At 38.5% G+C, this 16,172-nt stretch overlaps 1 protein-coding gene across 11 annotated transcripts in view; it reads right to left on the bottom strand.

The window, feature by feature from the left end:
• Window positions 1–16,172, bottom strand: part of CKAP5 (cytoskeleton associated protein 5) — a 53,405-nt gene that overhangs the window by 9,862 nt on the left and 27,371 nt on the right. For 4 of the 11 annotated variants that reach the window (XM_071809129.1, XM_065838464.2, XM_071809131.1 and 1 more), the window contains exons 19-35: window positions 15,312–15,369; window positions 15,109–15,234; window positions 14,406–14,542; window positions 14,074–14,248; window positions 13,427–13,540; window positions 11,321–11,449; window positions 10,496–10,690; window positions 9,710–9,845; window positions 8,131–8,219; window positions 7,212–7,322; window positions 6,806–6,931; window positions 5,977–6,126; window positions 5,368–5,571; window positions 4,054–4,189; window positions 3,112–3,305; window positions 1,049–1,221; window positions 808–831 (exon numbers count right to left, since the gene is read on the bottom strand). In XM_071809129.1, the coding sequence (XP_071665230.1) occupies window positions 808–831; window positions 1,049–1,221; window positions 3,112–3,305; window positions 4,054–4,189; window positions 5,368–5,571; window positions 5,977–6,126; window positions 6,806–6,931; window positions 7,212–7,322; window positions 8,131–8,219; window positions 9,710–9,845; window positions 10,496–10,690; window positions 11,321–11,449; window positions 13,427–13,540; window positions 14,074–14,248; window positions 14,406–14,542; window positions 15,109–15,234; window positions 15,312–15,369 (2,277 nt within the window). The remainder of the gene's footprint in view (window positions 1–807; window positions 832–1,048; window positions 1,222–3,111; window positions 3,306–4,053; window positions 4,190–5,367; window positions 5,572–5,976; window positions 6,127–6,805; window positions 6,932–7,211; window positions 7,323–8,130; window positions 8,220–9,709; window positions 9,846–10,495; window positions 10,691–11,320; window positions 11,450–13,426; window positions 13,541–14,073; window positions 14,249–14,405; window positions 14,543–15,108; window positions 15,235–15,311; window positions 15,370–16,172) is intronic. The other 7 variants (XM_065838465.2, XM_065838466.2, XM_071809133.1 and 4 more) reach the window with 3 other exon arrangements.

Here is a 16,172-nt window from a genome sequence, read left to right as displayed (position 1 = left end):
TCTGATTTTGTTCAAGCCCCTCTAATAACCTCCTTTGCCTTTCCCTTAGCCATTAGTAAAACAAGCTTTTGTAGGCCAGAAAAACATCTGCTACTTACTCGCCTTCCTAGCTTCTCTTATAATCCACCACAAGACACGCTTCAGGCATCTGTGATAGATGTCTCTCTAAACGAACCAGTGCATACCTATCATAGTTTAGAGTAGCATTAACAGAATATAGCATTAAAGTTAATGAGTGGCTTTTTTTTTTTTTTTAAATGGTGGCTAGAATGCATATGTACAAAGCAACCTTGTAAGCTCATCTGAACCCAGGATTCCCAGCATCCCACACAACTTGTGCTGCATGTTAGATTTTTCAAGGAAATGTTCTAATACAGCATTTTGAACAGGGACTTTTATTCCAAGGTAACAAGCAGGTGGCAAGGAATACTGCTTCTGAGCTTTTTGTTTCTGGTACTGTTGCCTCAGGCTCTATTATTCACACATGCTCGTCCAGTTCTGTGCTGTATGTCTGCCCTAACAAGTTAAGAACACGGTCCAATCAACACCAAGTTTGACGTAACACAGAGGCAGTTCTCTCAGTATTTCTAATAGCTGCCTAACATGGAAGTGCCATGTCTGCCTGCAGCTTGATATATAGTCACCCTGGCAGAAACCAGTAATTTTAGTTTCTTTCTTTAGAAAGAAACCTGCAAATAACCTAGTACTGGCCATGGTAAGCCTGTTACCATCAGGAAATGATGACTAGGATAGAAATTGAAAGATACAAGAGCCTTGCTACCAAGGAGTTTTGTGGGCAGTACTTACATCCTATAAGTGCGATACATAATTCTGTCCATGGAGAAGCAGTGAAAAAAGGCACAAGACCATTTAGAAAGATTTCAAGACAGACAAGACAAAAAAAAAGATTCAGACATTTTGTTTTATATTATATGGCCAAATTTTACAACATGCAAAGATGATGATACAAGAACGAAAATAACATTGCCAGACACGATATTGGTACATACACTGTGCAGGATATAGACCATAACATAACATTACGTACTTGAGTTTGGAAGACATGTCCTCAGCTGGTCCCTTCCTCAGCATGCTGGCATTGGCGCTTATGTTTTGAGTACGCTGAGGTTTCTCCTCTGCCTGTCTCACTGGAGCAGCAGACGGTCTCTTGGCTGATCGTTTTATTCTTTCCTCCAGCATGCTCATGTCTTTCTCAGAAAGCTGTAACGCACAACACTTGCACTCAATTTGCGTTGTAGAGATTTTAGAAATTTTGGTCACCTTCACGAGGTACAGCACTTATTAGTGCAGATTGAAGTTCTCTAATATCAAGGCTAAGAACTGTCAATACTACCATCTAGCAGCAATCTCAGAGATATTCTGGACTGACAGATGCTACTTCAGGATCTAATACATATTGACAAGCTGTAGAACTGAATACAGCTATTTCTAGACCACCTGATGCCAAGTCGTCTTAAATTCAAACTGCAGCAGTATCATGTATTGCTGCTCGCATTCCTGAAAAAAAAAAAAAACAACACCAAAACCAAACAACCAACAAAAAACAACCAACAAACCCACACAAAAACAAACACCACACCAAAAAAAGGTACCCACTTACCTTTCTATATCCCCTATTAGGAGCCCAGGCAATATTTTAACTCTGTGAACCCCCTCACAGAAACCAGGGTCCTTCTAAAAGTTAAACTATTTCACATACCCATAATGCAACCTGACCACAAGGTAAGCCAACTGAACGCTCCAGCTCATGCGGTGACGAGAATCATATTTACCTGCTTGCCTAGAGGACTGAAGGTTACTAATAACTACATTTGAACGAAAGTAGCAGTGACAATTTTTTGGAAAGTACTTTCCAGCACCCCTATGATTTGGAAACCTTCTTGAGAAGCCATGCACTTTGGAACAACATGGACCATAGTGAAGCTCAGAAAGCCATGGTTAGAAAAGGCTGAATGTTTCAGGTGCTATAGTTCTTTTCTTAACCTTGAAAATCCAAAAGCAAATGGACCATGTAACACTGAGGAAGAGGCAGACTGTACTCTGAACAGCAGTTATAAAGAAAGATGGGAATCTAAAATGTTAATGAAAACACAACACTGATTCTCATGGAGATGGTTACCAGAAAAAATGAGTCGCGTTACATTTCAACATTTCAGGAAGTTGGGAATTAAAAAAAAAAACAAACAACACACACCAAAACACCAGCCTTGCTTCCCTGCTCATCGTACTCCATAAAATATCCCTCCAACAGCTTGTATGCACTGTGGTATATAACACAACAGAAAAATAAGTATAGGCATCAACATATCTATCATATTTTCATGAGTTTAAGTGCTGCTAGAAACATTACCAAGACCACAAATTCAGAGAACACAACAGGTAAGAATGATCTAACAGCTCTTCATTCAGCTAGAATTAAATATACTTCGCCTATTAGGCAGAGTAATTGTAGAGAACATAGTGAACTAGCTTTCCACTGCTGGAGACTGGAAACTGAGTCTTGCCACCTCTAACTTTCACTGCATTTTAGATATGGCTGAGTATGATTTCCAGAGAACAAAACAGCAACAACACAAAGCAACAAAGTACTGTCGCAGACCTTCAGCACTGAAGTGCAGTATTAGCACAAACAAACCAAATTTGCCAGACTGTAACTGCAAAGCAGTTGGCAGAAATTGGCATAAAAAAAGACAAGAGTACTTGATGAAGCCCAAATAACTAGCTTTTTTTTTTCCCAATAGGTTACCCAAATATCATTTTATGTCACAGGTACTACCTATACCATTGACTATAAACAATGTAATTCCCATAAAAGTCAGTGTTCTGCTCGTTTCTTCAAATTCAGTTTTTCATTCAACACCCAGGTTATATATCACACAATCAGGAAATAAACAACTAACTGTTAGAGGATTTATGGTGTAGGAAGTTATTTTCAGCATTACAAAATGCTCTTGACACAAACAGCAAGATGTGCCATGACCCACCACAAGCGAAACAGTGCTAATTCCCTACATAAGTGTAAGGATTTGGAAAAAAAAAAAAGTAAAATAATTTTTTTTTTTTTTAAATCTTGTTTCCAGTTACACTCACATTTCCAATCAGCTTGAACACTTGGTCGCCGTGAACATTGTAGACAGTCACAATGGTGTTCAGTGCAGCATTGCGCACAGTGTTGTCCCTGTCACCAATATGAGTTGCCATTTCTTTTAAGGCTTTCCCTGGAGTTGGCTGGCACACATTCATGCCATATGATTCCACAAGACATCCAAGTTCTTCCAGGCATTCTAAAGGAAGAAAAGGACACATGCACATTCCAGTTTAAAGCTGCTGGGAAAAACAGCTCTCCCAGTGATGACAGATATAGTTTCAGGTGATTTCTGAGATGAATAGTAAACTAAAGGTTCAAACTACTTCACACAGCATCTAAAAGCTGTAAGTCACCCCTATAGCCTTCAAATATTTTGCATGACCATATGTGAGCAATGTTACAGGTAACTTCACAGGTAGTTTAGACAGGTGAGAGCTTGCAATGCCATATTATAGAATTTAACTTTCTGTTTATACCAAGATAAGATATTCTCAAGGTGACTACGGAGTTGTTTGAACTACAAACACACTGCAAATAATTTCTATAATAAAGACAAGACAGATGTACAGCATAGAGACATTTATTTCTGAAGTCTTGATCAGATTAACTGATTCCCTTTGTCACCTGGGCAATAGTACTGTTACTGTTATCTCCATTACTGTTTCACTAAGAAAACAAGCCTACTCAAGGGAGGCTCATAATCTTAATACTGACAGCAATTTAACAGATGGCCTGTCTTTGGAAGATAAAAAGACACCAAAAATAAAAAGCAAGATGATACTACTTTAAAATTTGATACTTTAAACACAAACATTTCCATAACATGTTCTACAAAACCAAATCTTACTATTTACCAAACACTATACACTGGGTTTTTCAAGTTAAAGAAACCAGAGCAATTTCAAGTACTCTGCAATTGCCCAGTTCATGATACCATTTCCCACCTGCACGCTGTTTTGAATTTTTGGATTTTGTCCCCTCCATGATGAAAGTGAACATCTTGCTGGCTGGATAGATGAGACACATCCTGTTCAGAATGGCACGTACATCCCTGCGGATGACATCTTTTGGTTCTCCTACCTAATGAAGAAGTAAAATAATGTTAAGAAAGCCAGGATTATTCTCAATGCAAAACCCTTTCGGTAAACAGCTTTTGAAGGCAAATATGCATTACAGAATCATAGAATCATTTAGGTTGGAAATAAACATTAAGACCATCAAGTCTAACCATTAACCTAACACTGCCAAGTCCACCACTAAACCATATCCTTATGTGCCACATGTACACATCCTTTAAACATCTCCAGAGATGGTGACTCAACCACTTCCCTGCTTTCACCCTTTCACCCATGTTCCCTTCCAATGAAGAAATTTTTTCCTAATATACAATCTAAGCCTCCCCTAGCACAACAACAGGTCATTTTCTCTCTTCCTATCACTTGTTACTTGGGAAAAAAAGAGAACAACACCCACCTCACTCTTACCTCCTTCCAGTTATTTTATAGAGACCTACAAGGCCTCCCTCCCCATAGCCTCCTTTTCTCCAGGCTAAACAGCCCCAGTTCCCTCAGCTGCTCCTCACAGGACTTGTTCTCTAGACCCTTCACCAGTTTTGTTGCCCTTCTCTAAACTCTCTTCAGTACCTGATCTCTTTCCTGTAGTGACAGGCCCTCTCAGACCTCACCAGCATTGAGTACAGGGGGACAATCACTTCCCTAGTCCTGCTGACCATGCTATTTCTGATACAAGCCAGGATATTATTTACCGTTTTGGCCGCCCAGGCACACTGCTGGCTCATGTTCAGCCAGCTGCTGACCAACATCCCCAGATCCTTTTCTGCCAAGCAGCTTTCCAGCCACTCTTCCCTGAACCTGTAGCGCTGCCTGGGGTTGTTGTGACCCAAGTGCAGGACCCAGCACTTGGCCTTGCTGAACTTCATACAACTGGCCTCAGCCCATCGATCCAGCCAGCCCAGATCTCTCTGTATGGCCTTCCTACCCTCCAACAGATCAACACTCCCACCCAAGTTGGTGCCATATACAAATACTGAGGATGCATTTGATCCTCTCGTTCAGATTACTGATAAATTAAACAGAACTGGTCTCAATACTGAGCCTGGGGAACACCACTCGTGACTGGCTGCCAACTGGCTTTAGCTCCATTCACAATATATTTGGAATGCACATATTACAGTGTTTGATGGTAGCCTCGTATATTCCTCAAGAAAAATAATTAAGTTTCTGTACAATTGACTATACCTTTAGGATAAGGTATGGGATGAAAGAGGATGCTTCATTTTCAGTAAGGTGATACTCTTCCTGACCCAGTAAGTTAAAAAGCAATTTAAGGTATTCAAGTGTTTTCATCAAAACGCTTGTGTTGGTATCAAAGAACCGCAGGGTAACCCATTTTAAGATCAGATCCAGACAGCTGATGACTCCATCTTTTTCACTCTCCAAGTGCTTAAAGAAAGAAAAAAAAAAAAAAGTTGCGCAAAATCAAACACACTTTTCAAGGAAAGAACAGACAATAATGAAAAGGTATACCTGATAAGATGATCTACATCTACTGGTTGATCCCTAAAATCATAAGTACTCACTTTCAACTTACGCAGCTTTCTGAAATTCTAAAAAGTCTTCAGTGAGTAAATTTTCCCTTCTCCCAAGAAATAATATCCGTACCAATTTCATCATTCCTCTGAAAAATCGTTTCTGTGTATGTTAAGGTTTCAGCTTCGCAGGACAACCTCCCCTGGCTTTTCAGAGAATTCCTATTTGGATTTTTTTTTTGTTTAAATTCAAGTAGAAACTTTCATAGCAGAGAACAATTCTGTACACCATCATCTACTGCCACAGATCCAAACTCACCTCAATCATAACAGCCAGTGCTTTGTTGTGGTGCTGGAAGTCAGCATGAAACATCTCATCCTGTAGCCATTTGGCCACACAACTGGACATCTGAGTTTTTAGCTGCTCAATATATTCATCACGGGGAGTAGTGAAATTCCACTTTAACACCTGTAAAAGGCAACATTCGGGACTCAAAGCAAGCAACACATTTTCTTCCTGAAAGAATCTGTAAATTGCATCCCTTTTAATTCTGCTATGGAATCCGTTTTCAATTGATGGGGAAAATTCAGTGGTGTTTGTTCACCTGGGCTTACATGAGAAATTTTTTTTGTGTGTAGTGGTTATCTTTAGGCCATTATCTTAATTATTATTACTTACAGTTGATGTTTTTAAGCTATAGATAGGCCCATTTACTAGCAAGTTACAAATAACAAGCATAGAAGTAATAGAATTTCCCTAAGACAGACAAACTTGGTAAACAGGGTCATTTAAAATAAGTACATTAAAGCATCTACAATGTATCCCAGAACTCTGAAATTAGTCAGCCATTTTCAGGGAAAAACTTGCTGATACTTCACAACTGAAGACCATCACTACAAAGCTGTAAAAAGTCCTTCTGTTTTTATTAGTGTACAAATGTACAAAATTTGAAATCAGAACAGAAACATCACAGTAAACCAAATATTGGCCTGTGAAAGTCAACTGAAGAACTAGGTAATCAAACCAAGGGAATGACAAAGACTAAAACTTTCATGCCACAGCACGTTGAATTTTAAAGTAAAAAATGAAAGAATGTGCTAAAATTACTCTCTTTGAAACTTGTGAATAACATTCAGATTTTTCTCACCTTCAGACCTTTCTCATCTTTCATCCTCTGTTCTTTCCCATTTGGGACTATGATAAAAATAGGACCTGATTTATCATCATCTTCCTTCAAATTAGGCTTGCTTAGCACTTTCTTCCCCTGGACACCCTAAAAAAAGCAAAGTATTAACAGGCAACACAAGACCTACAGACCTGCCTCAGTCCAAGCAGTTGCAAGCATTAGATACCAGCCAACCTCATGCTGCTTATGTGTACAAGAGCCAGAGAGAAGCCAGAAGAATACTGTTGATTAGAATTTTAAAAGAATGTGCTCTGCGGCTGTGGAAGCAATACCCACGACAGCGTGCGCAGTAGCACCCTGTGAAATAGGACATCACTCAACCAGTGTGCTAGTCACCCACACACATCCCTAAAACCCAGTGTGGTACCTGCTTGATAGATTTGCTCTTTGTCAGACTGGTATTGCCTTTGCTGAGGCTTGTATTAGCTTTGGACAAGCTGGTATTGCCCTTGGACATACTGCTATTAACATCTGACTGCTGAAAATAAGCCACAGAAAAGGCTTTGTTGTTACACAGCTGTTTACTCTTCAGAATTACCAATCCAAACCTTTTAAAGTGTTCCCAGTTTCAATGGAAGACTACATCAGCTCAGGCAAATCTACAACATCCTTCAAGGTTTGTTTCGCTCATTCCTGCCACAGATCTGAACCTCCACCAAGGGTACTCATTACAGCACTACTATACGCAATGGAGGCGACAGGACTGTAGAACAGTTTGGCTGGGGTTTTTTTAAGTTATGTACATAGAAACTTTAAAGTTAACGGCAAAATACAAAATTCTATTAACATGAAACAACAGGAAAAACTTAAGCACAAATTCTAATGTAATCAGTTGAGATTATTACTATGCATTTAAGCATTTTCATTCTGTTTTTGCACTCGTGACAGAATATTTTATCCTTCACACTGTAAAGGAGAGATTAATTTATTTTGATTAATTGGTTCAAAAATATTGTTCAAAGTATAACATTGGAACTGCAATCATACGAATGAATTATCAACAGCATGAAAATCAAGTAGGCCAAGCAGATTTAGAACATTTACTGGGCTGCTTGCAAGACTGCATTTTTGACAACACAAACTTCAAGAACTAAATAGGTAATAACAAAAGGAGTGGTTAAGGAAATGATACAGGAACATTTGTCATTTCAGAACCAAGACAGACATGAAGATTCTCAGTAAAAGCAGTCCTTAGCAAGGGCTATACTTTTCTACCTACAATACATTAACGAACTACAGCTACCAACTTCATTGAATTGATTTTTTACAAAATAAAATCAACATACCTTAGCTTTAGAGGAGGTTCCTCCTGCTTTGGCTCTTTTGGGATCAGGCTTGGATTCCATGGTATTGGGCCCTGAATCTTCAGCAAGTGCTGGAGAAACAACAGACCATTTCAAGTTATCAACAAACTGATTTTAGGTCAGCACAGTTCTCAACTCTTTGGACTGAAGAAAAACTGCTTGTGGATACAATACACTTACCACACAGAGGCCTGAAGATTGTATGCTAACATGAAATTCAAGGAATTTCTTTTATGGGTCTAAAAAGTTTTCATAATTAAGATCATAATAGGTTAGCAAATTCGTAGTAAACAATTTCAGAATGCGCACACACACAAACTGTGGAGCCAATGTCTACAGCTGCAGTTGTACCCAGTTTGAGTAGGTAAGTCAGCCCCAGAAAGATAAGCCAGGACTGCTTCTTCTAATCACTTGTACCCTAATCCCGTTACCCTCTCTTCCGCATCAGCACAAGCATTCTGGTAGCTGTACAGTGAACTACACTAGGGAAATAGTACAGAAAAATTAATGTAACATTAAAAAAGTTATGCTAAAATCCGACCTAATATCACAAAAAAAATGCCTCTAGTCCATAGGTTTTAGCTTCAGTACCAAGTAGAGATTTTCAAAGAGAAGCTGACAGATTGTTGTGTGTAAAGGAAAAAAACCTCCTACATCAGGAGTCGACTCAGTCGCAAGACCAGAAGCGCAAACAAAACTCAGTAGGATCACACAGCTATTTGTAACCTTAACTATGGTGAACTCCTCTCCTCCTGCTAAGTATCTTTCTTTCTCTGCCACATCAAAAAGCTTCCCCAAATACCTAAAAACTTGAGTTCCACACCACAGATGTATAAGACTATTCACTTGTTTCCACACATACATGCACACAATGCATATGAGTAAACACAAACCTAATCAAATGATTCTCTGCAAGGACATTTTCAGAATTGCAAAGCATAAAATTCATACATGTCCACTTAGTTTAAAAACAGAGAAGCTCTAAAATCTTATTAACTAATTTTGTTTGTATGTTCATTTACTTTCTAGTGTATCCACATCAAAAAAACAAACACAAAAAAAACAACCAAACAAAATAAACCAAAAAACAAACACAAAAAGAAACCAGAACAATGGTTGTTAATACAGCAAATACTGCACAAGCACCATAACCTTTGCATCTTTGAAGCAGTTTTTACTACCAGTCCAAATCACAGAGGTAGCCTAAAATATGTAGTTCTGAAAGTTATCTTTAAATTAGCTTGCTTCTCCATTTACGTACAATTTATTCTACAATAGCATACTGCAGTTAGTATGATCCACATACAACTAAAAGCTGTTCCCGGCAGATAATCAAACTACCATCTTCATCAAATTTAACAGTAGAGATTTAATCTAGTCCACTAATTTCCATCCTCAGATCCTGGAAATAAAAGCCCTTCCTAGAGAATCAGTTTTACAGAACCCATGGCTATCAAAAACAAACAAGTAGTAAAGTGTTACTTTACATCAAAACAATTTCTTAAGGGAAAAGAAAACCACCCTTTTTCTCAGTCATTTCCCAGAGCTTAAGAGAGGTTACCTGAGGCAGGCTGGAATTTGGCTGGAGCTGCTCCCCCTGCCACTCTGGAAGATGCTTTAGCAGGTGGAGCTGGTTTGGCTGGCATGTTGGCTTTGGCTTTCTCAAGCATAGCCAGTACCTGGTCTTTGGAAGTTGGCTAGAGAAGAGAGAGGGGGAGGGAGGAAGTGATAAGTTTGGAAAGATTAGTGATACTGACTACTATACATGTCACAGACAAGGAAAATGACAGTAGTTTAAAACAAGATATTCTCTGGTTAGTGTCTTCCAGGACACTTATTTAAAAGACTGATGTTTTCAAGTATTGCTGTTCTGAGATAAAAATATCTTTCCATTAAGTTTCTTCTGCAAAACCTATGGGAAACATGTGAACCAGCAATTTGTTCCAGGTGAGCAGTTCTGTGACATTAACAGAATGCCTTAACAGTGATTTAGCACTCAAGGATCCACAAGATTGACCAAATTGCTAGAAGCCATCTTAAAGCATGTGTTCAAAGGCACACAGCTGAACAGTAACTGGTATGGAAGCCATCCGCAGGTAGATTTTTTTCAGAAGAAAAGCAGACTGAATAAATATCAAGCTCCTGAAGTGATAAACCTGCGGTGGCAGCATTCCTTCTAAGGCAGAGAAAGTTCTAACTCTCAGCCTCCTGATGTTATTTTCAGCCCCCTTGGAAATACTCAATGCAGACTAGCTTACATGACTCAAAACAGTATGTCATGAGATCATGAGCATGACTTGTTAGTATCTACTAATTCAAGGCCACGTTATCTCTGTGATAGCAATACCTTCAGCTTGCTGGTGGCTTTTGCCATCTTCTCAAAGCCAAGATGCATCATGAAGAACGGCAGGGCATCCTGTGCTTTTTTACGCACGTCCCCATTTCGATCTTCAAGGCAGGAGTACAGGTGAGGCACACACAAGAGCAGGTCAGAAGGAACTGAACGGAGGGTAGGCAGCTTCTCAGCCAACCAACCAAGAAGCTGAAAGAAAGTTTTAAGAAAAAAGAAAAATTGTTTTGAAGAAGTGCTCACAGTGCTCTGTCAGGCCACGAGAGCCTGAACAGTGGTCCTTCACATGCCACTGTGCAAGCAGGAAAAACACCACTCCAAATAAGAACATTTGTTCAGACAAATATCCTTAACTAGCATCAACTTTAATGTCAGCAATAAAATAAAAAAAGTTCAGCACAGTATGTTAATACGCAGTTCACTTAAAACTTGGAGCCTGGTCTGCTAGGACTGCTTGGGCTGTTTCGTCCTTTTGAAACTAACATCAAACATACTAATGCCTCCAGTTCAGTTCTGGTCTTCATTACCATGTGGTTAATTTGAGGGAAAACACAATAGGCTCTTAAAATGCCAATCAAACAGACAAATGTTTAATTTCAGAGATGCTGAAATCTGGATGACAGTTATCACGCAGGAAGAAAGCTCCTTATTATCCTTCTGGCCTTTGACAATTTTATATCAGTATGAACACAAAGCTACTTGTTTACTCATGTAATGGTAGCATTGTGTCATTTCAGCCTGCATAGATAAACACAGTTCATAGCAAGTAAGGTTATTTTGATTAGACACACAAAGGGAGAAGTTTTTTTAAAAGAAACCTACCTCTTGTCTTAGGAAAGGATTTTCTTTTTTGAGCTCCTCAGACAGGTCTTCCCCTTCCAACCACTCTTTCATGCCAGTTTGTTCAGCCCAGGCATTCACAGTTGCTAGTGCAGCAGCACGAACGTTATTCTGTGGCAAGAACAAGATTTAAGGAGAATAATCCTGAAGAGGGGTCAGAAGATTACAACAGAAGAGGCAACAGATTCATCCTTCTACATCACAGGCTTTGCAATCTCTATTTTTATTCACTGCTAGAGAAGTCAAAGATTCGGAAGAGTTTAGTTTTAGTGACAGTATTCAGCTACAGAAGCCACTGAATTGGCCACTATACTTACCTATCATAATTTAAAAAAATAAGTTGGATAAAGAAGGACAAAGGCTGTCATTAAAAGCACTTTGCATCATTCACTGATGAGAATTTTGGGAGTCTCCTAACTCTCAAACAAGCTGCAGAATACAGTTAGTGATTTACATAATGCTTAAAATAGACTTAGTACATCCACAAATCAAGGCAAGTGGGTTACAGAGCCTGTTATTGGGGCACTCTTATTTAGGAGACACACAGGCAAAAGTCAAGCTAGGAACAAGGGAGCCCTATCAAATTCACATCTTCAGTGTTTTTTCCAAGCAAAATGTAGAACAGTGTTCTTTTTGGAGTGGCTATATGAAGTCAGGGGAAGTCAAATGGAATACTTAACAACCACAATTCTTCAAAATCTTATCAGTGTAGTCATGACTCCATACATGTGACTGTCTCCTGTAGGCTGAATTTCTGAGGTAAGCTGATAGTGTAAGAGACTCATTTAGATTTAGTATGTTATCTTTGCATTTATAATGGATTTATCCAGGCATCTACCTAAATAAGAAGTGAACATCTTTGCAAATAACTTGTCCCATCTTTAAGCTCATTGAGGGAAAGAAACAAATCATGTGCTACAGCTAAATAGATGCTCATCAGCCTCTCTGAAGAGGCCTTAGATCCCATCACCAAAACTTAACTTGTCCTCATTCATGTTACAGGTTGTTAATTTTCTTCAACTATTCAATGGGTCCACTGCCAACATTTCAAAATAGGGCCCAAATAGGGCCCTCCTCAACTTCAAAAACTCCAGCAATTGGAAAAACTGCATAAATCTTGTAGTACATCAAAGAAGTTACTACTGTGACAATGTTTGAATGAGCATACAATCCTGCCAGTGTTGTAGTGCCTACAAGTAACACTGGTATTCTGCATTTTAGTACAGGTTAATTGCAGTTGGTCTTATAATTAAGCCATGGACTTGCAACTGAAGGGAACTTGTTTTGTCAACATTAACTGGTGAATAAAAGAAGAATCCGACTTAATCATGTAAAACCTCAGTTCCTTAAGATTCTTCATGAGAAAACAATTTGAACCAAGAGTTTTTATCTAGCCCTAGGACCAGCCCTAGTCCTTGCATTGTTTGGGACAGATAAATCCAGTGTCTGCTCTTTTTCCTACTCACATTCAGAGCAGAGACATCAGATAATTGCCTGCGACTTCTGGCACAAGACATTGGCATCTTCCCAAGCCTCCTTTCCGCATTGCTCCCAACAGCTCTTTCCCATGGTCCTAGCTTTGATTTTGACGCAGCAACTTGACAAGCTCAACACTGACATTATACAAACTTGGTGTCAGTTGTAAGTGTCCTGTATCTACCTAGAATTCAAAGGTCTCCTACACAGTGATACAAAGCCAACAATGCACACTGGACTCCACACTGACACACTAAAAGAACAGAAGTTTTACAAGCAACTTTACCAAGCGAACCTGATTAGGATCTAAAGTAGTATATTTTCAGCATGAGAAGTATGCAAGTTTCATTTAAAAGCTGAATTATGACAACGACTGAGTTTATTTACAAGCAGGAGAACATATCTCAGGCAGAATATATATTCAGACACACATTCATATTTGGATAATAAGTTGTCATTTAGACAAGAAACTTTCAAAATAAACTGCTAAGCTTCGAAAAAAGTTTTAACTATAATCCACCTCTCAAAAACAAGGCAAACCAACCATAGTTCTTCTCGGGCATAGCTCAGATAGTGAGCAGCAGAAGGGAAAGACCTTGATGAGTATCCTACCTTACTATCTCCTAGGACTGTAATGACAGGAATGCCCAAATTTTTCACATGCTGTTTGATATTGGGGCCCATTGCTGTTGCCAGCTGCTGAAGGATGCTCAGTGTTTGTTGCACCTGCACATAAAGAAAAAGGCTTTGAATAAAATACTATTACAACCATGTGCATGAGAGTCCAAGTCACAATAGAAAAAGTAATGCTACTGTACACCTAGGCTTGTCCTTCAGAATGCCTGTTCAATGTTATCTATTCCAGACTCCAAATTCATCACAGATCAGTAAAATTTATTTCTATATTCCGAGCAAATAAAGTTCAACTAAACATATTTTCAAACAAGGCACACTTCATTTTTGTCACAAGTAGAGCAATTACTCAAACTTATTTCTTCTTTACTTGCTTATCTTATATCCAGGGGGGCAGATTTTCCCTTTTTGAAGGCTTTTTTTTTTTTAATATAAAGCAAAGAGAAAGGCAAATATTTATAAAAACAGGAAAACATACGAGGTAGAAATACACAGTCCGCTGTTTTCCAACTGTTGATTTCATAACATTGTAACAGACTGAGTAATAAGCAAGGCTCAGAAATCATAAATAGTTTGTCTTGAGTTCTAAGCTGGAAATAGCTGAAACAGTATTTTAAATAACATACCAAGATTTTATTGGAGTCATTGAGACGACTCTTCAAAGCAGCCGGAAGCTCTCCTATGTTTGGCTCTATGAACTTAGCTTCATTAATTATGCTTGTCACTTCATCTAGACCTTCCTTTCTGATCTTCCAGTTTTTGTCCCCAATTTTAGACACTAGTTCAGCTGTGATCTTATCACTAGAATAGGAAAAAACATAAGTTCATTTTCTTAGTTGTGTGTTTTGTCACATTTGAGTGCTATAGCACCACAGATTTCTGCCTAGAAAGTGTTTATAAACACAAAGTTTTGAATTGCAGTGGAAGCAGGTCTTCAGGTTGCAGAATCCAAACCTACCCAATATCAGTTCTTGGCAAGAGATCCACAACGTCATTCCCAACTTCCTCTTGTTCCTCTTCCTCACCATCATCTCCACCTCCCACACTGTGCCTGGAAATTCCACGAGTTGGGGCTGGTGCCGTCTGTCCTTGCATCTATGAGCAACAAAAAAGCCAAACACAAATAAGAAAAATATATATATAAAAAAAAATAACCCCCGCCACCAAACCCACACACAAAAACACCCCAAAAAACAACAAACGAAAAACCCCACACCCACAACCAACCAACAAATACACACAACCAAAACACACAAACATCACACACAAAAAAAATCAAACCAACCCCAAAAACAAAAAAAAACACACAAACAATGCCGTCTTCCCCCTCAAAAAAATTCAGAAACAGCTATTTTAGAGTTTTTCATTTGACATTTTAAAAAAATAAACACTTGCACAATATGAATGCACTGTCTCAGGGCAACAAACTTCCAAAACATTGTGCTATCTAAACAAAACCAGAAACTTTTGAAGTTTGTAACGAAAAAAGTGACTAATGACAGTCAGATACAATGAGTTTTCAGCTGCTTCAGTGAGTTGTCTTCAAAAATCCAGTTCACTTATAGAAACACAGGTTAGACCACCATATTATTACAGATTCCAGCTACTGATGTTTCCTAGTAACTAATGATGTTTGGTAGTAAGAAAGCTACACTTCCTACCTTTTCAAATTCTGCATCTATCTGGGAGAGAAGGGCTGGCTTCTCATCCTCAAAAAACATTCGCAAAGAAGGTCCCACATACAGATACATGACTCCCAACAAGGTAATGGCAGAAGTCCTCACAGCCTGCCAGAAAGAAAAGCACTCAGTCTTCACATTAAGGATCAATAATAATTCAGGATTACAATTCTAAATTTACTCACCGGGTTAGTTGCAGCAAGAGCCGTCTTCACGTTACTGATGAACGCTTTGACATTCAGTCTGTGGGAAAAAGATAAGCCCTGTAAGTAAAACAGAACACAGGAAGCACCAAGAAAAAAACCAAATTCATCACAATATGCTAAAGAAAAAAAAATGCATAGAACAGATTCATACAAACAGAAGACACTTGCACTTATAACACCACAGGTACAGCATAGATAGTAGCTATTTAAATAACTATCAAAAGACATCAGTTTGAGGAATAGCCTACTATGAAAATCAATACAGTAAACAAGATAATTTACATCAAAGATCACTATTATTACAGGTGGAAAGTATTTTAAACTACATCACCCACATAATAAAGGTGAGGATTGTTTTTGGTGGTTTTTGTTGGTTTTGTGTGGGTTTTTTTGGTGGGGTTTTGTTTTGTGTGTGTTTTGTTAGTCTATCTCAAGATCTTCCAGAAAAAAGCACGTATTCCAAAATTAAGTTTACAAGAAAGGAAGGTTTAGATTGCTGGATCTTCTATATCATCACTGAATTCAATAGAAGAGAAAACAGGCAATTATGGAATCGTCTTTGTGCAGCCTCAGTCACTGCTGTTCTAGTGTCACATCTACACATAGATTACCCTGCTGGAAATATATACTTTTTGAGGAATTTACTGAAGACAGTGTGTTTTCCAGACTTAATCAATGTCGTCATCCATTTAATAGCCGCAAAACAACTTGGACAGGCATAGTAACCACCTAAGTCAAATAAACTAATATTTGAAGTCTTTGCTGATTAGATATTTTGTTCCCATGAGTAAACTTTATTATATATGCTTGACCACATTCAGTTAAGAGACTGGCGATTAA

This window comes from Patagioenas fasciata, chromosome 5 (genome assembly GCF_037038585.1).
Source record: "Patagioenas fasciata isolate bPatFas1 chromosome 5, bPatFas1.hap1, whole genome shotgun sequence".
NCBI classification, from domain to species: Eukaryota; Metazoa; Chordata; class Aves; order Columbiformes; family Columbidae; genus Patagioenas; species Patagioenas fasciata.
The sequence above is the reverse complement of the archived record's forward strand: the minus strand, read 5'-3'. Positions and strand labels throughout refer to the sequence as shown.